At 35.5% G+C, this 24,599-nt stretch overlaps 1 protein-coding gene across 2 annotated transcripts in view; it reads right to left on the reverse strand.

Annotated features, from left to right (window-relative positions):
* LOC115441213 (cyclin-dependent kinase 14) overlaps positions 1–24,599 on the reverse strand; it is a 107,211-nt gene that overhangs the window by 55,514 nt on the left and 27,098 nt on the right. For both annotated transcript variants that reach the window (XM_037439041.1, XM_037439042.1), the window contains exon 2: positions 12,868–12,954. In XM_037439041.1, the coding sequence (XP_037294938.1) occupies positions 12,868–12,954 (87 nt within the window). The remainder of the gene's footprint in view (positions 1–12,867; positions 12,955–24,599) is intronic.

Raw genomic sequence — 24,599 nt, forward strand, 5'->3', positions numbered from 1 at the left:
AGCGGTATAAGTAGTCATGTGGTCGTATGTACCATTTAAACAGTGCTAAATGTAGTTAGTAATTTCTCCAGTAGTAAATAACGTTGTTGTTGCGTCCGACAACTGAATTTTAGCAAGAAATATTGCAATTATTGACAGTACATAAAAAAAATAACATTAGAATACAAACGGAAATTAATTAAATTAAATGTAGGTAGTAGTCGATGGTACTATCAGTAACGAATAAAAATAATACACTATGCATGTTTAAAACAATCTATCAATTGAATTAATAACATCGCATCACTTATTCACGAGATTAATTTAAAAACATAACGCATATCCAAACTTAACAATAGTTTCAAACGAATATCAATTCACGCGACAAAATCCAAACGCGTTGGACACAACGCTTCCACACAAAGCGATGTCACAACAGACTATAAGGAAATAATATAAAGTAGCGAACAATGCAAACAGAGGCAACCCGATACGCGGAACCAGTCAAGCGAAACCGTATCACGTTGTATAAACTTTTATTTAATCTGAGGGTGCAGAATCTGCGAGCACGTACCACGTAGGGCAACTATATTACTTGTAAATACAACCACTATCAAGTATCGACGGGCCGCCGCGGAAGTGTGCTATCAATCAACGCACAGATAATAGACATTGAACCCCCATGACGGGGACCGGAAGCCGATCGTTCGCCCACAGTAAGTTTATTTATGAAAACTTCATCAATGCGGGCTGGGCGAAAATTTTGGAACTGGGGTGGCGTAAACCTTTTTCATTTCAGTTATCCCGAATAAATGGATTTTTATTAAAATTTTCGATAAATAATGATATACTCTTAACATTCTGAAAAAGATTTTGGTAATTGCACGGGGTTTTGGAAATATCATTTCTTCTTTCTTGCCAGCCCGAGCTGGCTTCTTTGTTTACTATATTTTTCATTTATTTTATTACCAATATAAATTGTCTTTGTTTATATAATCTAATGTAATTAAGTAATAATTAAATATTCTCATATACCTTGACTTATCATAAGTGCAACTATGATAAGTCAAAAAGTGAGGAATAAAGCATTTTATTGTTATTTTATTTTTATCAATAAGTGTAGAACTGCAACATCCAAACCATTACTTCACACCCATCTCTCTAAATTAGTTAGTACGCATTCCCGTCGAGCTTGCCCGTCCGTGCTGTTTACAAAACTGTCAACTTGACTCTACCACATACGGCACTAAGTGCAAATTAAAACTACGAGGACCAGCCGTAACGTAATCGCCATGCCGACCTACAAAGTAACTGGATATACACGGGCTGATATCAAAACGTGACTGACTGGCATGAGTCACTGTGACAGGTTTCCACTATACGATTGCCATCCGAGCCAGTACAACTCTACCATCGAACTGGTTCTGGACAGTCCGTATAAATCTTATTCGTGATTAAACTATCTCTTACTTAATCCAAATTGTAAATTCATCGAACAAGCCAATCCAACATTCAAACTTTGTAAAGGTCAACATGCAAACGAAAATCGATTTCACAGAACGTTACACGTCGTTTGTCGCGCAAATTACTATTAATTACAACGTGTCACTGTTGATTAATTGGCAAAATTATGCTTGTCTCCACTAAATAAGGCGGTCATACACCTAAAACCTTACGATATTGCTTTGTGATTAATCCATATTCAACATTAGTAAATCGTGAGCGCACGGACACAATCATTTTTGGTTTGATCAGTGTTTTTATCGATCGTATGTGAGACAATAGATCGTAACGACATACAGTGTATAGCCTCCTTAATCTGATGACAACGTCTAGCCATGTAAGGCGCAATCGAGTCTGCGACGCGATGGTGATTCACGGATAGAAGGTCGCGCCCACAGCACCACGACTTCCGTTACGAATTATGAACGTTCATTGTCTCAATGTTTTTGCTTGGAGGCGACTCGCGTGAATTGCACGTATTAAGACATTACAAAACTTTACCAATTGCATTTGAATTACTTCCTAAATGATGAACAACTGCGTGTTGTTTTCATTTAACACTATTTTGTGTACAATGAATATTAAGTAAAAAAAAATCTGTGTTAAAAATCGTCTTAGTGTGAAACTTCATACATTATGTTCTCGGCGTGTTCTTTGTGGTTAACCCACGTTGTATCTAATTAAATTACTCTATACCCGATATGATTCACACGTACAAGTCATTAGTTCGTGTTTTGACTTTGAAACGCGTAAATCACATTATTTTTCAATAGATAAGCCGAGTGATGTGCATGCACAAGCACGTATAATTCATTTATATCAAAAGGAATTTGTATCGCATTCACGTTCTTCATCTTGTTACGGCTACAATAGAATTGAATTTCGAAATAAAACTATTTATCGGATTTTTTCACATTTTTTTATTTTACCATTTTCTCCCGACGTTTCGAAGACTTTTCGGACTTCATAGTCGCAAGGCGGATTGTCCAGTCTAAGACCGCCAAATATTTACAAAAATAGTTTAATATCGATGTCTAATATTCACGTAAACATAAGAAATTATCATAGAATTGAATATGGTTGAAAAATAATTATATTGAATACTAGCTTTTGCTCGCGGCTTCGCCCGCGTGAAGGTGTTTTCCAGGATAAAATTCCACTGTTTGATAAAAGTCTTGCTACATATTTTCCCGGTACTTATAGGTTCAAACTAATTTTATCCCCAATCTATAATTTCAGTTCAATCAGTCGAAAATCTAAGAACATTTATACAAACTTTCATCCCCTATTTTATCCCCTTAAGGGTAGAATTTATCAAAATCCTTTCTTAGGGGATGCCTACGTCATAGTAGCTTTATGCATGTAAAGTCTTAGCCCGATCCGTCCAATGGTTTGGGCTGTTCCTTGATATATCACTGTCAGTCACCTTTGAGTTATATATTATATTAACAACTGAAGTTAGCTAAAATTGAGTTTCTCGAAGCCGACCACTATTTATGTACTATGTATTTTGAGACTATGCAATTTTGTCGCGTTCGCGATTCACTTTCACTTTTGTTGAGTTTCAGAACGCGATATTAGATCCTCCAACGCGCACGCGAATTTGAACTTTATGCAGCGGTAATAAATTACAAATTGACTCTCCATTTTATTTAGAAAACGTTTGTATGGGAAATAGAAAAATGCTGTTTTGAGGATTTTCCCGGCAATTATTCGAATTTTTCTCACCTTTTAAATCTTCCCTAGACCTCCACGAATAATTCAAGACCAAGATAAGATAAATCCGTTCAGCCGTTCTCGAGTTTTAGCGAGACTAACGAACAGCAATTGATTTTTATATATATAGATTATTGACAACTTAATACCTACGTGACGGTGACGCAAGTCGTGATATAAGTAAATCACGAAGCCTCTGTTTATCTTTAGAATATGAGAAAATAGACAAGTACAAGGCATATTAATTAAGAAACTATTTTTATTAGTCGCTAAACTAATTATTTTGATATAACGTTTAGAGGAAATGTTATAAAAAAACATTACGATTTTATTTTCCTATTCACATTTTTTTATAAAATTATGATTACGCCTTAATTTCTACAAAAATAAAATTATTACACTTACATAGTTATCAGTAAATTAATAAAACTATTTTTACATTGCTGATAATTTATAAGTCGAGGGTAATATTAAGGATATTAAATTAAAATTATTTGTTAATATTTAATTATAATTACAGTTAAATCCTAGTCATTAGAAAATATTTACGGACTAGGCACAAGGGTAATAATAGACCTCAAGAAATAGACTTTTAAAATACAAAATTGCTGACAAGAGAGAGGAGCGATTCCGAAAATCCTTGAAAAATTATTAAACGTAACTACTCTTTGTGTTTAATTTGTTTTATTGTAACCGTGGTTTCAATAGTTCTAAAGTTAATAATTTACAGTTAAATAGTTTCGAAACAATAAACTTTTGTAATAAATATCGTCCGTGTAATTAAAAACAAACCAAATAATGATCAGAAGCCATTTTCCCTGTCAGTATTTATAGAAGTCTGTAAATATATTTTTAAAACTTACATCAATATAATACGTAGCACCCACAAAGCGCCTAACTGAATTATTTCCACGACATTAAACGTTATGTTAACAATACAATGACAGTTCTTTAGCATATTTTTTTTCCTCCAAAGAAAGTTTATTGGTGAAATTATTTGGATGTATTATTGTAACTAACATTGGACCAATGAATCATTACTATATCTTACAAAAGAGTCTGGTTTATTGAAGTCACCAAACGAGTAACTCAAAGTTTTCGATGTCAACCTCCTAAACATGAATATAAACGAATTCCTCACGCGTTTCGCATAAACAACGAAACAATGCCAACATTATGTACTGAGCATTAAATGGATAGCAATTAGCAAACAACAGCGACAACAACAACAAAGTTTTCTAAACAGTAATCACACTTCACCGGCTGTTTGAGCACGACATTCGTTTTAAAATCACGAACGCATGACAACCTCAAATGGGAAATTCTCATTTTTAATGCGCAATTTGCTTCAGCCGCCCTTTTAGATCCACCGGAGAAGTTATCGCGAGCTTTTAGCGATTTAACCGGAAAAAATACCAAAGGCTTCTCTGAGAAGTTACAGCTCCGACCTAATCCGTTGCTAAGACAGGGGAGTTTAAAGAGACGAGTTCTTAGAACAGGCCACGAGTTAAGTAGCCATTTCTGTTTGCCGGTGTGGTTTATTGTGGTTCAACATTGCGACGTCGGTGAATGATTTATTAATTGTTATAACACAATACTTTGTAATAAATAACATAGTAGTAATTAATGTTGTAATCAGTTTTGTTTTAAATATTCTATTAAGCATCTACAAAACGGTCTCTCTTCTTTGTCGAACCTTGTTCCCATTATATATGGGTCTCCTTACTAATTTGCGCAAGGTTAATATATACTGTGTCACATCTGGTAATTGGGCTTTCTTGAGGTCTCTAAAAACCAAACTACAAAACGGTAGTTAAAATAAAACGTACGCTACCCACTCTGACGTCCAAAATACTTTCGTAAATACGCGACGCATAAATTCATTATAATCAGACATTCACACGGCCAATACAGCACACGACCGCGGGGAAATGGCTAAGTTTACGTATTCTATTTTCGTCGACACACGTGTTAATAAAAATATTTCTTTAAAAGTGATGAGAGATGTGCCAAAAACGCGAGTCTTTGGAAATTCTTCAAATTCTATGCGTAAATATAATCAAGATCAACGTTCGAGTTGAACTTCAGGCAAACCTTCAGTCGAAGTCAACGGGTGATGTATGATCGTATCAATAACAAAGTGGAGTGAAATGTAAAAATATCAGTAATAGTAAAGAAATTTTATACATAATATGATCTCTTGTTACGGGTGGTAATTAATTACTTTTGACAACACATTCTTCAAGTAAAAGCTAGTCTTGAAAATGCCATAATCACGCGAAATAGTCCACATTTTCACAACTCGATATCATAGTATTTTATATTACTATTTATATCCAGGTCATCAATACCAAAGCATTGAGTAATGTGTACAAACAAATCCGTACTCGAATAGTTTCCAATGAATCGACATCCTGTGGCTTCAGTGTTCGCTCAGTCGTGACTGTATTGTGACTGATAAGGGGCGGGCGGGGCCAATCACCGCCACCACGGTTTCTAATCTATGAATCACGCCGATAAAAGTTACGTAACCCACATCGCACGAGTGGTTGTAAGCATTCACAACAGCGAGTTCAAATCGTACAGGAAACGCATCGACAAAGTTTAAGACGCAGACGTGAATGAAGTCACGCGTGCTCCGGTTGCCTTCTCGGTATTTTGATATCTTAATAACGTAAAATGTCTATGAGTGACTAAAAAGATTAACAAAACAATTTCATTTACCTACCTGATTATTCAACGCAATCTATTAATAATTAAGGATAATGATTAAAAAAACATTTACTGATTTTTTAAAGTTTCATAAATGTTCAAATGTAATTACATATACTGTGTTGTTTATCACAATAATCCAATGACCCAATATCACTAAAGAAGTCAATTATAGAAGAAAAATGGCTTGTTTTTGTCAACATTTTACACAATAAAACAGTTAATCGCCAAAACAAAAAATCTCTCTACAAGCCACATAAAACTCTACGCAACGTCGTATCCGACCTTCATCGGTGTCTATTTACACGGGAGAGAAGTAAACAATAATCCGAACCACGAGTCATTTCACACGAAAAATTATTATAATTAGACGAACGTTAAGTGGTTAATGGCCGACTTGCGTTGTTACAACACGGCTTATTCAATTAGTTTACTTTAAAGTTGTTCGAGACGCTATTGCTAAACAATGCTGACAGCAGTTTGAAAATGTCAAAGTGGATGCGCTATATCTCAGAGAGTTGTTTAATTAGTGAACTGTGTAGGCTCTCGAACGAGAGGACGATAAAATAATGTTAGCTATTGAAATTAAACTAATTTTCGGATTCTATCGCGGTTAGTGTTTTATTTTTCTCCCGACGTTATTTTTTTAAAGTTGTATAATTGTAAAATGTCGCTAGATATTGTAACTTTGACTTTACGAATGAACAACACCTCAGTCCCCCCCGTGACCATGAAGGCTGCAAAGTCTTCGAAACGTCAGGAGAAAAATAAAATACTAACCGCGATAGAATCCGAAAATTAGTTTAATTTAAATGTCTAACATTCGCGTAAACATAACAAATCATTATAATGTTAGCTGTTTAACTAACGTATTCATATTTCCCCATGCTGTTATCAGTGACCAGATCCCACGATGTAATAGCTTGTTGCCATATCGGACATCCATTTAAATCCCAGACAATTTATATTTTGGAATCGAAAATCTCAACATTTTATTTGACTGGATGAGGAATCAAACTCGTCCGATATATGATTATTCACAGCTTCAACGCAACGCGACTGATGCAATTTCTATTATTGGCTGTTGTCATTCATACAAACAAGTTCTTACGTTAGACGTAAATAACATACAATTTACATTGAAATAAAGTACAATTCAAAGCTAAGTAAATGACGTAATTTTTTATTAGAATAGTACTTAATGCCACGTACCTGCCAACGTGCGTGCTTTGTTTTCATTATTCAAATAATAAACAAGTCCTAATGCCACCACTACAGTCTTACGTCGTTCGTACACCATAAATTGACACGAAGTAGTGGGCTCCATGATTTATCACAATAATAAACTTAAAGCCCCAATTTAACTGAAATACAACATTAAACCCAAAATCTATATTTTGTTACATACAATATACCTTATAACCCGGCCAAATTAAAACGACCTACTTGAAAAAGTTTTCGAGCGATACCCGCTATGATTTCATCACTTCAGTTTACAAATGTAATAGTGAAACACTAAAAATCGACCGTTAACAAATTAAAACTCTGACCGGCGACGTTCATTACTGCGATGCAAAATACAATAGCACACAAAACGATTGCACCTCAAATGAAACTCTGTTAAGAGACTACATTTAATATCCCAGGATGACGAGCGCAGCGAAGTTTCATGCAGACCTTTATAATTCGAAAATTATGGGTGGTATTAGTATTATTTACGGGAAGGGATACCATCAGCAAAGGGCTTCAAGTAAAAAATACGTATCGCACATGTTTGTTGCTACCAAAGAAACAAATTAAAGAAGATGAAATTAGAAATCTTCTCACAAATAATGATCCTTTGGGGCTAACCCGTGATTGATATTCCCAATGGATCGTCGAACAGCATAGCATAACAGATGAAAGACTCCGTTTTCCTTATTAAAACACCACACCTCTTATACATGAATAATGCAAACAATTTCTCGATGAGGTAAATAAACTGCCGTGAGTCTAGCAGATGTTGAAAACGCATAAGAATGCAGGCAACAGATGCACGAAAACTGGCGTCTATCAATAACAATTTCCTCTAACGACGCGCTAGACACGTGTTATTTTAATTTCCTGTTCACGAAACAATATAAATCTTTGAAGCAATTTAAAATTAATTAAGACAAATCGTTTTTTGTTCAAAAAGCAAGCGGAAGGATGACCGATAATTTGGGTTTGCGATATATCTTAATACATAAAGAATGCCTTCAAGAATACGTGCTATATACCAATAAACTATCAATGTAATATATTTTTTAATAAATCTCTAGTTAGATAAATCCAAGTTCTTTTTTTTATAGTCACGGAAAAGTGACCCTACTGCACACGATGATAAAAAACAATGTGCATTGAAAATAAATCCTTGTGAATTGTAACGTTTATGAAGTGTCTAACAGCGCACCGTTAAATAAATCTCCTTAACGATCATTAAAAACAAGCACAGCATACTGTTGTAATAGGTTTACAGTAATGGCCGTCTTAGATAAAGACTTGTTTTGTTTAAACCTCTCGGGGGCAAATGGCCCCTTAAGGAAAATATCTCCATCGATTGAGAAAGGGAGAGCTTTGAGGAAATACGAATAAGGATGGAGTAACGTGTAAACATTATTACGGTTCGATCGGAATTAGTTACGAAAATAGAACCAATCAGTATTGGAAATGTTTAAATAAGGATTTACTTTGAGATTTTAGTGAAAAGAAATTTCGTTCTCTCTTAGGACGGATTCGAAATTTGAGACGAATCATTTGCTTTTGGTTTGATATAAAATATACGAATGAATATAAGTATGATTACACAATTATAGCAGAGATGTAAAATTGTATATATTTTTTTCTCAACTGACAATAGAAGCGTATACGGAAATTCATTAAACAAATACAAGAACAATACAATATGTAGATTATATCAATGTCCGATTATTTTTAAGTCATAGCACGTACCTACACAAATATTTACACACAATACTCATAATGGTAAACAAATTGTGATAACCTGTGTACCATATAACACATATAAGTACACTATTTATGGCATCAAGTGTTCGATTTTATAATAATCAATATCATATAATAAAGTTTATAAAAATATTTTTTATAAATAAAGTTATCAAAACCGCAATCTAAGTACTTTAAGATGATGTCAATGAAAAAACCTCAACATGTATTATTTGGTTTATAGAAAACAGTTGGTGTTAATAACCATTATTTGTCCATAGACTTTCTAACACATTAAGGAAACTAATAACATCAAGGTGAAACGTGGGCGTTGTTAAATATTAGCCACACCATGACTGTGTCAAGGCAATATATTCGTCCAACATAACGTTATTCAATAAAGTCGATGTAGATACGATATTTATACACATAACCTAATACAGAACACACTCACAAGGCTTCGTAAACGTAGCCAAGTTTTATGCGCCCCAGCGCGGAGTCGTATTACGTTGCAAGGAATATAAGACGCACTCAAGTGGGTACGCGTGCGAGGTGCCCGCCCGTACAATGTTTGTGTGAAGTCTGCTGCATGTACGAGAGAACCCCACGCCAAGTTTAATTTAAGTAAATAGTGTGCTTGCATGAAAATATTCCAGCTGTACGTTATTTTGTTGTCAGTCTCAACTAGCTTAGTGGGAGTTGTAGCTAATGTAAACGAGAGTAATTTAGAAGTTGGTAAGGTAATTTCGGACATCACTGAGAGTACATAACGTAATTATAATAAGAGTGTGTTTGCAGTGTTCTAAGCGTAAATTCAAAATAAAAATATGTATAAAGGATAATTCTGGATACGTATATCTGCGATCAGATTTATCTCAAGCCGAAGGAGAGATAATTAATCCAACATGGCTTTCAAAGCGCCCGCAATATACACTCAGTAGACTAGATTACAAACTAGACATAAGTAAAGTTGGCAAGGCTATCCAGCTTAGACGTCGTAAGACGTTTTCTATTAACTTGAAACAAAAGCCAAATGGGACGATAAGAAATTATCATTGTACAAATTACAACACTAAAACCGCAAGATATTTTTATTAACAATTCGCTGCTTTGTCTTATCTTATCAACCCATATTACAATATTCAGGTGTAAACGTAAATTCTTTACATAATGAGGATCTTGACGCTAATGAAAGATGTAATGGCTTCGATCGTTCATATAATTAATGAAAGCTCGTACCTGAGAAGCTCTACTGAGAAAATACTTTTATAGAAACATCTAGATATACTAATATAAAGAAAGACGCTAAAGAAATTTTCTCTTATTCAATTTGCGGATTGTACAACACTAATAGAATGATAACTATAAATATATCTCCACAAATTAGTATTTTCCATTTCATTTCTACACACAGAGTTAAACGTACCATCACGTCTATTGGTCACATTAAGAACACATCACCGAACCGTGCATGGATAATGTTTAATAATGAAATTGTCATACAAACGTTACTAACACGATATATTTAACAAAACTAAAATTAGAACGCTAATTTAATTCATTCCACGTACAAACATGCAGACGCAATGCCGAAAATAAACTTTAAGTGATAGTTATAAATAGCTGCAGATTTGACTTTATGATTAGTGCTTGTATCATAAATTATCACTGGTTTAGGTTGTATAAAGATCAGATTTTACGTGATACGTTAATTGACAGTTGTAAAAAATACCCAACTATTACAGAGTGGAAATTTAGTACGAATTTTCTATCTGCAATATATAATAATTGTGTTGTAAGTACATTTAAGAATTATCTCTATTTCTATTAATTTCAGACTTAAATGAAAATGAACGTATTTTTTCTCGTTAAAGGCTTAATTGCGCAAGAGTTTTAATATAAACCCGAATAATATGCCGAGCGTTTTCCGTTACTACCTTACAAAAGAGGTAGAATTAATACTAATTTAGGTGTTTTCAGGTGCATATTGCCCTGATTGCTATATTTAGAAATGGTCTTCATAAGTAAAATGTCAATGACTCTTAATATCAATGACAAGACCTAACATGCTTGGATGTTTACTGTGTTATAAGATATACGTTAATTTGAGGGTATTTTGGCCGTTTTCATACTGACACACACATACAATAACAATGCGATTTTACCACATATTATTTAAACACCATTTTATCCTACTTGAATTTGAAGCCGACGCAAGGCATTTTCTCAAACACTAGAATGGTTTTTAAGAACGGTTGTATACGTGATGCCAAAAATTTATCATCCAATATATTATGTTTAATTTGCACTGATATACAAACAAACATACTGAGTCCAATTCAGCTTATTAAATCTATTAATAGCCAACCGCAACAATATCCAACACATTGATGAAACTTTAGATAATTCTATAAATAAAGACTATCATATTTACAAATCTTCGATTGTTTTATTACAATTGACTATACGCCACATAAAGACGGGATTGTATTAATCATCTACATTATTCATAATATTTACATTGAATGTGATATTTTACTAGCAAGTGTCGGTGCGTTGCAGAATTCATTTGGAGTGAATCACCCACGGCTGGTATTATAAATGGCCTGGGAACGTTCGCAAACAAATCCTTACGGTACATTACTTCGAAGTGTTCGCGAGAAAGTCTGCATTGAAAAAAATATTAAGCTTGTGCATTTTTATTTTCGACTCTGTTTTATAAATTATCAGAAAGAGTTCGTGAACTTTATTCGTGCAATAAAGGCAACAACATCACAAATACATTTCCTTGTAAAGTTGGTCATTTTAATAAAATTTCCTTACTTAAACTATACTCAAACAAATCTATCTAAAGCCAATACCTGAACAAAATAATTAAACAACATCAAAAGCCAATTCCAACATTTTAATCATGTACGAATTTTAGTTTAAAAGATCTACAACACACGACAAAGCATATCTAACTAGCGCGGCCCACTCATAATGCAATCAGTGTCGCAGGCGACTCCGATACTACATCGACCGACGTAACATGGAACTATGCTTCGGAGCAGAAATGTTAATGAGACGAACTAGTCGACAAAGAACCAAATTATGTAGAATTCTTAATGAGGTTCGTACTGGGTCGAGTATGAACTGTACAATAAATCATAACACCGTCAACCGAATTCGCGAGAGACGAGTAGTTTCAGCATTCTGTAAATTTCGATAACAATGCCCTAAAATGATTTGAATAACGCAATTACTGACTAAATTTGGAGCTGCTCGATGCCTTGAATACGTAAGGCTTTTGGGATTTATATAAAAGCATGTAAAAAAATTTGCTATATTAGAAAATATCACGTTGTATACTAATTGATCACCGGTCACACGGAATCTAATATCCACTAATATTTTAGTACAAAACATGCCCAGATAACCCTCAACTGACCTGTTGAGACAAAGTACGTGAGAACACATATGATATGCACGTAAATCTGTTGTTCTCTCGTGGTATTTTCCCTTAAAGATAATCTACAATAATCTGCATTACATTCACACGGGGCGCGATCGTTCCCTTACTTAAGGCGACATGTGTGAAGTTTTATTAATATTATTTAAAAAATACAGACCATGTTAACACCCACGTACTAATTTTACAATTTAACGCCTCACATTTGTACATCGTTATGTTAAAAATTTAACAACATTAATATAATAGTTGGCTGTGGAAATATTTCAGTGTTGATTTGGCATGCAGAGTTTGTTTATGGACATTTACGTCACTTTATCACGGTCATGAGACGAACTGACAACAATATGAACGAAAGAAAAATAAATTTTATAAAGTATTGACAAAACAATATTATTATAAAGGAATTTTTGCTTTCGGTAAAGGGAAAGTTTTGTGAAATTCTATAGGGAGAAACCGATACCAAATCATCCAATTACCTACGCGGCGTGATTACTAAACAGTTCTACATCTAACGAACAGCTAAACAAAACAATACTCACACAATCTACCGAAGCTAAGGGACAGGCGCTTTCTAAGCTTTTGCATTTTGCTCATTGCGCCTCCCCTTTTTTCTCTCATTGTCACGCCTGCGAACAAAAAAAAATAAATTAAATTAACAATCACAATTTCTGGAGATACAAAAAGGTAAATGATGAAATAATTTTTTATTATTTCTAATTTGAGCACGCCTCAAAAATGTATCGCGTTTTATTTATATTTACTGTCTCGCGTACTTCAGGTTTCTCGCTCTCTAGAGACCCATAGAAAAATGCCGCGCCTTATATGTTACATTCATAAAAAAATTATAAAATGTACCTACTTAGAAAATTAATTAAAATATTATTTGTTTAATATTGCATCGTTCTCAGCCATAAAAAAACGACTTATTGACGGCGCGATTGGATTAATATCTCAAATAGAGATCTTGCTCATTGCAATCAACTGAAGCAAGTATAAATAATACAATCCGATAACAGAATTCTTTGATAATTAATATTGATTAAGGTAATCGTTGTCGGAACGTGGTGATTAGTACGAGTAAAACAATTATAACGCCGAGACATCAACCTTTTAAGTGAATAATTAGATAAATACAAGATCAAAATGATTTGTAAAGGTTACCTTTTTAGTGCTATCACACTTTTTATACGCGACAAAAAATATCGATCGTCACTACAATACAAAGGTCTGCCTGTTTGCAATAAACCTCTTTGTTTTAGTACATAAGTATAGAAGAACTAAATTAATTAAAAAAATACCAAGAATTGTAACAGCTCACCTAAAGGATAAATCTAGGGAACCCTGTCCACAGATAACCAAACTTGAATATCACAAAACTAGGCAAAAATAATTTAAGGAGCGTAAAATGCAATTATTAATTTTAAAAATTAATGAGATTTGTAAGAGAATAAATAACTATTCAGTAACACGTAATGCAACACATATTAATACTTAGAGACGAGTAACAACCATCGTAGATAGCAATTAATTACACAACCAACACGTTTCGATCACGCCACTTGTATGCATCGTATCCACATTAACTAAGTATGAAATAATGAACACCATACTTCGTCGGTCACCCGAGCTCGCCATAATGGTGATCGCGTGTGCGAGCAAATTCCACCTTCTAATTAACTTAAGTACGTCGAAAGTTTTCTCTAAGGTGCCGTACTAACGAAGGCGGAAATAATTATGAACATAAAAATAACGGTGTGATACCATTAAAAAGATAAATTTATTGCAATTCCTGAACATTACCGACGTTCGCGTGCCAAGACGCTATAAGTAAAAAGTGTATTGTGAATAGGTGTCAAAAATAATCAATGTTCTTCGTACTCACGGTGACAAAGGCGGTAATTTATCGTACTTTGAATACGTTGGAATTGTTAAACGATTTAAATCTGGCGTGCCTTGTTTTGGTAATCGAACATACTTGTATTGATTGTTACCAGAATGGCCAAACTTTATCCTTAAACAACAAAATTAAATCAAGAATTACAGTATCTTAAAAAGCATGAATTATATCACTGTCGCAGCGCCGGCATGCAAACAGAAGGAAGCAAACCGTAGATTTATCTCGTGTTTACGGATACACAGCTCGCCAAATATTCAACTCGAGTACCGAGTGGTTTAAGGACATTTCTATATCGATCCTGGTGGATACCATCTGAAGGTATAATATATATAAACTTTGTAAAGGTACGTCGGAATGCTAGTAATCTAAGTAATGAAGTTGTCGACGTAAAATATGTGTTAAGAATATTTTTGTATGCCTGTTCCCCGTGACTATAGAACACCGTGCAAACTCATGAATTATGGAGAATGTTCACACTTGCATTGCTCCCTTGAGCGGGCAAAGTGGCATCAAAATGCTGAGTTATGGAATAAAATCGACTAGTCTTCTAAAAAAATACATCAGACATAGTATTCATGTTCACATTAACAACATACGATCTACCAATTTACACTAATCATAATTATTTTATTTAATAAAATTACATTTCATAATTTTTACTGATACATCTTTTAAAACTAGATTACATTTGAACAGCTATTTTAATCGCAGAAGTCAGTTGCTATGCTCCAATATCAAGGTAAGAATGCGCCGTGCATACGATTTACGATGTATAATGTGCGTTCATAACATTGTATTATATTGCTTACTATAAATAATCTATACTGGAATATATCTAATAATTAATCGTGATGATAATGATTTTGTAAACCTCTTATCTTATCCTTAGAAATCTAAGAAATTATCAAAATAACAAATCTACAAACACAGATATGCACGGTTGTGCATTGACGTCATCGATAAATGCAAAAATTGAAAGTTATGTGCATAATGAAACAGTGACAGAGCATTGCAAACCGTGCTGTCTAAATCATATTACCTGGAATAAAAACACTTTCTTAGACAAAATGACGTAAACGTATGCTTTTGCGTTCCTTTATGAAAAACAGATGTCTAATGCCTAATGTTTCAAACAAATTCTCCCTTTCTATGTTTAATGATCGCAACGCATTCGCGAATCCATAATCCACAACATAAGTGGATAGATAGCTATTGCTTACTATCTTAATCGTACTTCCTCTATTAAAAACGTTTCTGTACGCCAAATATCCGGATTCGGCCATTACCAGCAATGATTTCATATCTTCGCAACAAGGTTGTTTAGATCTAAATATAAACTGCATTCGAAAGTACTTTCCGTTGTAATGAGCGTAGGTTAAAATAAATCACGCAGCACGCCAAGTAATTTATTCTTTGAAAAATAATAGCATCTATCAATGGATCTTTATAACCATATTTTTATCGGTAATTATAACAGAGTTGGTAGTGTAAAGAAAGAAACAAGTTCTGTTTTATTTATTATTTTTCGACATGTTTGATGTAGATAAGCGGTTTGCATTATATTGTTTGCTTAAGATTGATGCAATCGGAGCCGTCTGCCGTTCGACGTTCGGAAGCATTTTCGCGTGTATATTAAACGTAAATTGTAAAGGCCGTGTGAGACTAGCTAGGGTTGCCAACTGTGATATTAAAAGAGGTGAAAGATCGGTTTTAACCTTGTTCAAGCCAAAAATAGTTTTACTGTTAAAATCAACCGTATCTAATAAACCAGTTTTCAATGAACAATTGCTCACAAATAACACCGAATTTATAAATTCTGCAAAAGGTGTAATGAAATAATTACTTAATGCATCAAAAAATAAAATACTATTTTTTGCTCTTCTGACCTTGATATACAGTTTTTGTTCAAAACTTTTGCAACCCTAAACCTCTAGAGTCAGTGGCACTGCGCCCTGCTTCCATTACAATATAATTTCATTAAATATCTAATTTAGTAATCTGCTAACCATTTACTCTTATATATAAAAATAAAATAATATTATGTAAAAATATAGTTTTTCCGCGAACCCAGAGCAACCGTCAAATCAAAACGTAAACTTTACTCTAAAGAATTTCTGTCTGGTTTCCTTCAACCGCTTGGCGCCGGTCCCAATGCAACTCAAGACTGCAGTCCGCAGTCATTGGAGCATTATCGGACGAGCCGAGTGAATCTGGCTACACTGACCTAGAAAGAGAAATATCGCGAATATGCAATATGCACTCTCGCACACCGGTTAAACATATACAAATTTTATTAACTGGTCGAATGGAACATTTTATGAGTGCACTCTGGGATTTCCAATTTATCGGAAAAGTGACTGCAGTATTACGCTTGAGAGAGAAAACCCAGCTGCCTCTGCATGAGACCGACCCGGCGTAATATCGTGAGAGTGCAAGCAATAAGGGAATTAATATCACTCTGTTTACACATGTGCGGGAACCGTAATAAGTTTTACCTGTCCAAGCTCTGTTGATTTGGGTTCCGCGCTGGTTTATAACTGTGTATTGATTTATGAACGTGTTATCGTTGGATAAGGTTCAATATCGAGTGACAACGCACGGTACAAATTCGGCGCCAACGGAACGATTGTCAACAGCCCTTCAGGCTGCACAAACAAGACCACCACGAGCAAACATTCACGCTGTCAACGCTATCTAATCTGACGAGCTGTGCGAGTGATGCCGGGGACTGCGTGCGCACTAAATATAAACCTTATATAAAATCGGTCACTATGGTACACATCGCACGTCATCAAATCGAAACCGGTATCGATAATCGATAAATGCCATATTGACTCACCTCCGGCGGTAATGTGTAATCGTCTTACGTCACCAATAACAAGCTCAATGCAAATAGGTATGTATATGAGCTGATTAAGAAATTAAAAAGCATAAATAAGACAGTTTGTTTCTCAAGATTATCTTGTAAATATCGTGTTCAGTGAAACGAAACGTTTTAGCTGCTAATGAACGAGTGTTATACATAATTAATGATGTAACGCGCTGGCTCGATGTTTCCGTAAGGGTCGTTTATGAACTTTACGATTCATAAATCAACCGCTGTGCCCGGGCTTGCCGCAACATCTTGAGTGCAAAGGAATTGGATTGGTAGCCGATACTCATGTTATGACAGTCGGTATCCCCGCGACTACACAAACGTATGTTGTCCCAGTATTTGAAATGGTAATGACGTGACGGGCGACTTATTTAAAACACCTCGTTTGTTAATATAATATGACCCAATTTTGATTATACCAAACGACGGTAAACAAGAGATAAAAATATTTGTTGAGATGAGCGATGTACTTCGTACTCATTTTGTATAACAAAGTCCTTATTAAAATAAGTAGGGCGCGTGATTGATATTATTATGAAGACGATATACGTCTATTATGTTCGTGGAGTATAACCGGCCTAGAATAAACAAAATGTGGATGAGTTTAACATTAATAACAGTTCCGCATGCGGGGAGTGTCCAATGAACTCATTCCAGACGCCCACGCTTACTCGGCCACATTACAACGCGACAGATATTAGAATAGCCCCCGCAGATAATAAAATATGTTTCACGGAAACCAATGAAGTTGGACTTCACAGAAATCAAATAAGGCCTATCTTAGTGAATCATAAACTGGTTTCATAGAATATGTCTGATAAAGAACGCTATTAAATATTTGACAAATGAGTATAAGTTTCGGAAATGAAGACAATATCCTATTTATGATATACACGTACGCCATTATAGTTGGAATTTACTAAAATGTAGTTATAAAGAAGAGTGAACAAATAGGCACATTGTGTAGAAAAATTTAAAACAAGAAGTAACTTACAGCACTCTCTTGAAAGAATTTTCCGTGTTGGATTTGCAGCCTCACAGGTTACCCGTACATATCCAGATTTTATAATATACATCGTTATAACATTAGTCATATACTATACATTTTATATTGGTTCGTAAGTCGCCAACCTTCGCAAATCTATTAATAGTCATATCTACGAAATTTGAATAACGAACCATTCACAAAATGTAGATGGTATTAACTGTTTATTTATAAAGCAAAATACTTGTCAGCCTTGTTTCTCGTTATTCAATCTTACGAAATATGATGTCAACATAATATTGAACGTGATAAGAATCACTTTTTAACAGCACGCCATTTACAATTACGTAGGTGGGCAGTGAGCACGAGATAAACCACCCACATGCAGACCCTGAAAATATATTGTAACGGTTATTCCGTTACTAATTACTTATTTATTTTATTATTTTGTATTAGGTAAACATTATTTTATAATAATTAATTTTTTATTAACAATAAGAGAATGTCACGCGCATCGGCTAAAAGGTCTGGGAGCATGCGCCGAAAGGCAGGGATTTCACCCCCGCGCCCGGACGAGGGGAATGCGTTCGGGCAAGCGTCATTAGGAGGAATCCAATAAAACGCGATCGAACTATATTCGCAAATTATACTTAGTCTGGCCATAAATACTGTTACACTTAATTATAAAAAAATATTACATTTGAATTTCGAATCTGTCATTTTTATACGATTGTTCATTGTGTTTTCTCATTTTGGCGCCAATACATTGTAAAATATTTTGCGATATTAAAATGGTGTGGGGTGATAAAGAGAACCGAATCGCTGTGATAGCATTACACAAAGTAGGTATGGAGCCAAATGCAATTTTTAAAACTCTCCATACACTTGGTATTAGTAAAATGTTTGTGTACCGGGCTATTAATAGGTACAATGAGACCTCCTCTGTTTGTGACAGAAAAAGATCTGGCCGTCCACGTAGTGTTCGTACGAAAAAGGTGGTCAAAGCAGTAAGGGAAAGAATTCGAAGAAATCCTGTCCGAAAGCAAAAGATTTTATCTCGGGAAATGAAGATAGCACCTAGAACCATGTCGCGTATTTTAAAAGATGACTTAGGACTTGCAGCCTATAAGAGACGCACTGGCCATTTCTTAACTGATAATTTAAAGAAGAATAGGGTGGTAAAATCGAAACAACTACTGAAGCGGTACGCAAAGGGAGGTCACAGAAAAATTTTGTTTACGGATGAGAAAATTTTTACAATTGAGCAACATTTTAACAAACAAAATGACCGTATTTATGCTCAAAGCTCTAAGGAAGCTTCCCAATTAGTCGACAGAGTGCAACGTGGACATTATCCGACTTCAGTGATGGTTTGGTGGGGTGTTAGCTATGAAGGAGTGACTGAGCCATATTTTTGTGAAAAAGGTATCAAAACATCGGCACAAGTGTATCAAGATACCATTCTTGAGAAGGTAGTTAAGCCCCTTAACATCACCATGTTCAATAACCAAGTATGGTCCTTCCAGCAAGACTCGGCGCCGGGTCATAAAGCTCGGTCCACGCAGTCTTGGTTGGAATCGAACGTTTCGGACTTCATCAGAGCTGAAGACTGGCCGTCGTCTAGTCCCGATCTTAATCCGCTGGATTATGATTTGTGGTCAGTTTTAGAGAGTACAGCTTGCTCTAAACGCCATGATAATTTGGAGTCCCTAAAACAATCTATACGATTGGCAGTGAAGAATTTTCCCATGGAAAGAGTGCGTGCTTCTATTGATAACTGGCCTCATCGTTTAAAGGACTGTATTGCAGCCAATGGAGACCACTTCGAATAAGCTTTTTATATTTTTAATTGTTTTATATTTATGTATTAAACTGACACACTGTAAAAGTAATAAATGTTATTTGCAGTTAACAATTTTCTTTTTTCTTTATTACAATATTTATGGCAAGACTAGGTAAAATTACTGAACATAATATCTACAGCCTTGTGTACCCCGAATTGGGGTTCACCTGCTTGCTTAGCGCTCTGCCCTACTGCCTGCTACTAGCGTCGGTCACTCCGGTTCCAGTCGTGTTCCACGGGAGTGGTTGCATGACCCTTTTGCCTGCTGCAGTTTACCTACGGGTGCTACCTACTGCTTGCTGCTGTAGCAAGAAGAGTGCACGCTACTGCACTCAGCGCCGCGCACCAGGAACCCAAGGCCAGTGTATTCAATCGGTGGAGAATGTGTTTTGGACAATGGATGTTCTAATACCCCGACCCCTTATAGAATAAGTGTCTTATATAATATTTTGTTTACCTTTATTACATATATTTTGTTAGCTTTCCCTTGCCTTTTTATTTCTTTAGCTCCCATTAACCAGATAAGGTGGGCAGGGCAACGGGGAGTGTGACATTGGCGCCCAACTGTTAGTTACATCCATAACCATAATGCATTTCTCCTCTGGTTTGTTTTTAATAGTTTTCTTTGGTGTTGGCTATTAAATTATTAAAACTGTGTTGTGTTAAAGCGACTTGTGTGTGGCAATACTACATTGTGTTCATTGCTCTTTAACATTTTATATCTTGCTACCAAAACTATAAATTTTCTGAATCTTGCTATACTCAACTACATTATTGCTTATAACACATTAGTCAATAATTACTAATCTTAAGGTGGTTTTTAATAATCAATTCTACAATTAGTTGTAAGTTTTTATTTTTAATTAAGACAATTTTTCATATTAATTGTAAGATATTAGTATTTAAGCTACACCTTCCAATTGTGTTATTATTAAACACTCATCCAAACAAAGTCACAATGGCTTATATTATTAAATTTCTTTCACTTCAAAAAACTGAACTAGAGTATGAAGTACAGCTTCGTGGTGGTTCCGGGGAATCTGTACATGACCTTAGGAAACAGATAGTAAAGTTAGCTCAACTCCTACCATCTGAAGATATTTTAGAGTCCCATTTAGAACCTTCTGATGACTTGAAAGGAGTGAAAGAATCCCTTGTTAAGTCACAAGGAAACATAGCAATTTTAAAATCCAAATATGACAAAAATCTATTTGTCAGAACTGAAAATTTATTAAACCACATTCACCATCGGCTAAGTAGAATAATTGTAAACCCTGAAGTTGCTGAACTATATAAGTTAAGTAGTACTCATCTTAAGGCGCAATATAAAGAACTCTTAGCATTAAATCCCCCTACACCACAACCCGAAATAAATAATACAACTATTTCTAAAACTGCTACAGAGACTACAAACACTATAACTGTGACATGTGAACGGAGTTTAAACGCTGATATTAGTAAATTAAAATTCTCTGGTAAGTCGTGCGTGCGCTCGTTTATACAAAGAGTAGAAGAATTTGTTTTGTCTAGGGGTATTACGCATGAAAAAATTTTATCATTGGCTTTCGAAATATTTGTCGACGATGCCTTACATTGGTACAGATGCAACAAAGATAGAGTAAAATCATGGCAAGAATTATGTATATTGTTGAAAGAGGACTTTAGCACTAGTGATTACGATTATAGACTCGCCGCTGAAATTAGGTCTCGCACACAAGGAGAAGATGAGAACATTACTATATACCTGTCCATAATGCACGGCATGTTTTCTCGTCTTAGCAAACCCTGCTCAGAGGAGGACAAACTTGATATTTTGCTTCATAATATCCGCCCTTGCTACGCGGGATCATTGACCGCCTCGCCAGGGATTCAGAGTATCGATCAACTTAGATCCATATGCCGTAATTATGAAAATATTCAGTCTCGTTTTTCACATTTTCACGAACCACCTAGAGTTACTAGTTCTACACTAGCCCCAGAATTTGCATATAAGCAAACTGCTACCACCTCGAGTATGTCGGCGAATAAGAATTACCAAGATAACTATAATAATAATAATAAAAAGAATACTTACTCTAAACCTAACTTTAATAACTATTCTAAAACGAATTCGGGCATAATGTACAGCGGAAACCCTGAGTATAATCAAACAAAAAAACTCACGGTAGCCGCTATTACTACTCAATCTCGACCTAGACCTATGTATTGCCCACGGTGCAGAACAGACGACCATACACTAAAAACTTGTAAAGAGGAACGATTCCTCATATGTTTCAAATGCGGAAAGAAAGGTGTTCGCTTTGCGGAATGTACTGACTGTAATCCAGTTCAAACTATTGAATCAAAAAACTAAAGACTATGGGTTGGAAAAACGGTGTTACTATTTCACATATGAATAAGACAAGTATGACTGAGTGGAAACAATGGCTAAGTTTTATATCTAAATTTCTTACTCTTAATACTGTTTTTTCAATCCATGATAATAATAATATTAATAGGTCGCGTCTTTACGTTTCTGTCAATGTCTGTGACACTTCTCTAACGGGCCTTTTAGACACTGGTTCATCCGCTACTATACTTGGAAATAGGAGTCATGAGATGCTATATAAGCTCGGGTTTAAACTGAAAACTAGTGACTCAACCCAATTCGTTGCCGCAGGCGGAGAAAAACTAAACTCAATAGGCATTATACACTTACCACTTAAATTCGAACACCAAACCCACCATATTCAAGCTCACGTAGTCCCTGAAGTGAAACATGACCTTATATTGGGAATAGATTTTTGGCGTTTGTTTGGCTTACTTCCCAAAAATCTTGACCGCATCGCCTTCTATAAAGAAGTCGAAGCTTCCACGATTGACATAGAAAACATAGAACCTAAACTTCTATGCTCTTATAGACATTTATCCGACAAACAAAGAGAAACTGCGGATTATATAATATCGCAGTTTCACATTTCTTATGAAAGGCGCGGGCTAGGCCGTACGTCACTGACTACGCATTCCATAGACACGGGTGATGCCGTACCTATTCGGCAACGGTACTACAGAATGTCTCCTGAGAAACAGCGCATCCTTGTCGAACAACTAGACGAAATGCTCAAGGAAGATGTCGTAGAACCATGCGAGAGTCCGTGGTCATCCCCGGTCCTATTGACTCCCAAAAAGAATGGGGAGCTTCGTTTTTGTCTAGACAGTAGGAAACTTAATGCTGTTACAAAGAAAGATGCTTACAGTTTGCCATACATATCAGAAATTCTAGACAATCTGCGAGACGCCAAATATTTGTCCAGCATAGACCTCTCTAAGAGTTTTTGGCAAATACTCATCCGAAAAGAGGACAGGCAGAAGACTGCCTTCTATATACCTACCCGCGGTACCTTCCAGTTCAAGTCTATGCCCTTCGGACTGACTAATGCACCGGCAACCCAACAAAGATTGGTCGACGCACTATTTTACGGACCTGAATTTGAACATAAAGTCTTTGTCTTTGTTGATGACGTTATAATTGTGTCAAACAATTTCGAACAGCACATCACACTACTGATGCGAGTTCTTGAAAAATTGAAAATGGCTAATCTCACTATAAATTTTGAGAAAAGTCAATTTTTAGGTCACAGCTTAAGTACCTCGGATATATAGTAGACTCCAACGGATTACAGGCCGATCCAGAAAAAGTTAACTGTATATTGAATTATCCTACTCCTACTAATCGTAAGGAAGTTCGTCGATTTATTGGAACTGCCTCTTGGTACCGCAGATTTATCCCTAACTTTAGTACATTATCTTCACCCCTGAATAAGTTGACATCACAAGGCAAAAATGCACCACCTTTCACGTGGTCCCAGGAGGCTGATAAGGCATTCAAAGAACTTAAAAAGTGTCTTGTCTCCCCTCCAATACTTTCATGCCCAGATTATACTAAATCGTTTGAAGTGCATACCGATGCAAGCGATTACGGTATCGGTGCGGTACTTACTCAAACTATCGACGGTCAAGAAAAAGTCATCGCGTACATGAGCAAGTCCCTATCCCAAGCGGAACGCAACTACAGTGCTACTGAACGAGAGACGTTAGCCGTCCTTGTTGCTATTGAGCACTGGCGCTGCTACGTAGAAAATGGCCGTAAGTTTACAGTTTACACGGACCACTCTTCTCTTAAATGGTTCCTGAACTTAAACAACCCAACGGGAAGACTCGCTCGATGGGGAGTTAGACTATCGGCATACAACTTCGAAATTAAACATAAGAAAGGTTCCGAAAATATCGTACCAGACAGCCTAAGTCGGTCAATTCCTATTTCCACCATCGACACTGCAACGGTCGTTTCTCCATGTAGGACTACTGATCCCTGGTATTTAAATATCTTCAAAGGATGTCAAAGCTCTCCAACATCGTTTGCCAACTACCGCGTTACTGATGGAAAGCTATTCCGGTACATGAAGTCTTTAAATCCTTTATCTAGAGAATTTGAATGGAAAGAAGTTATTCCGATAGAATATCGTCAAGCTATTATCGCTAAAAACCATTCCGAACCCACATCTGGCCATTTTGGTATTTTCAAAACTCATAAACGTCTTACTTTACGATACTTTTGGCCAAGTTTACACAAAGATGTGATTAACTTCGTTACTAGTTGCGAAACCTGTCTCTCCTACAAGCACCCAAATC

Source organism: Manduca sexta, chromosome 15 (assembly GCF_014839805.1).
Source record: "Manduca sexta isolate Smith_Timp_Sample1 chromosome 15, JHU_Msex_v1.0, whole genome shotgun sequence".
In the NCBI taxonomy this organism is placed as follows: Eukaryota; Metazoa; Arthropoda; class Insecta; order Lepidoptera; family Sphingidae; genus Manduca; species Manduca sexta.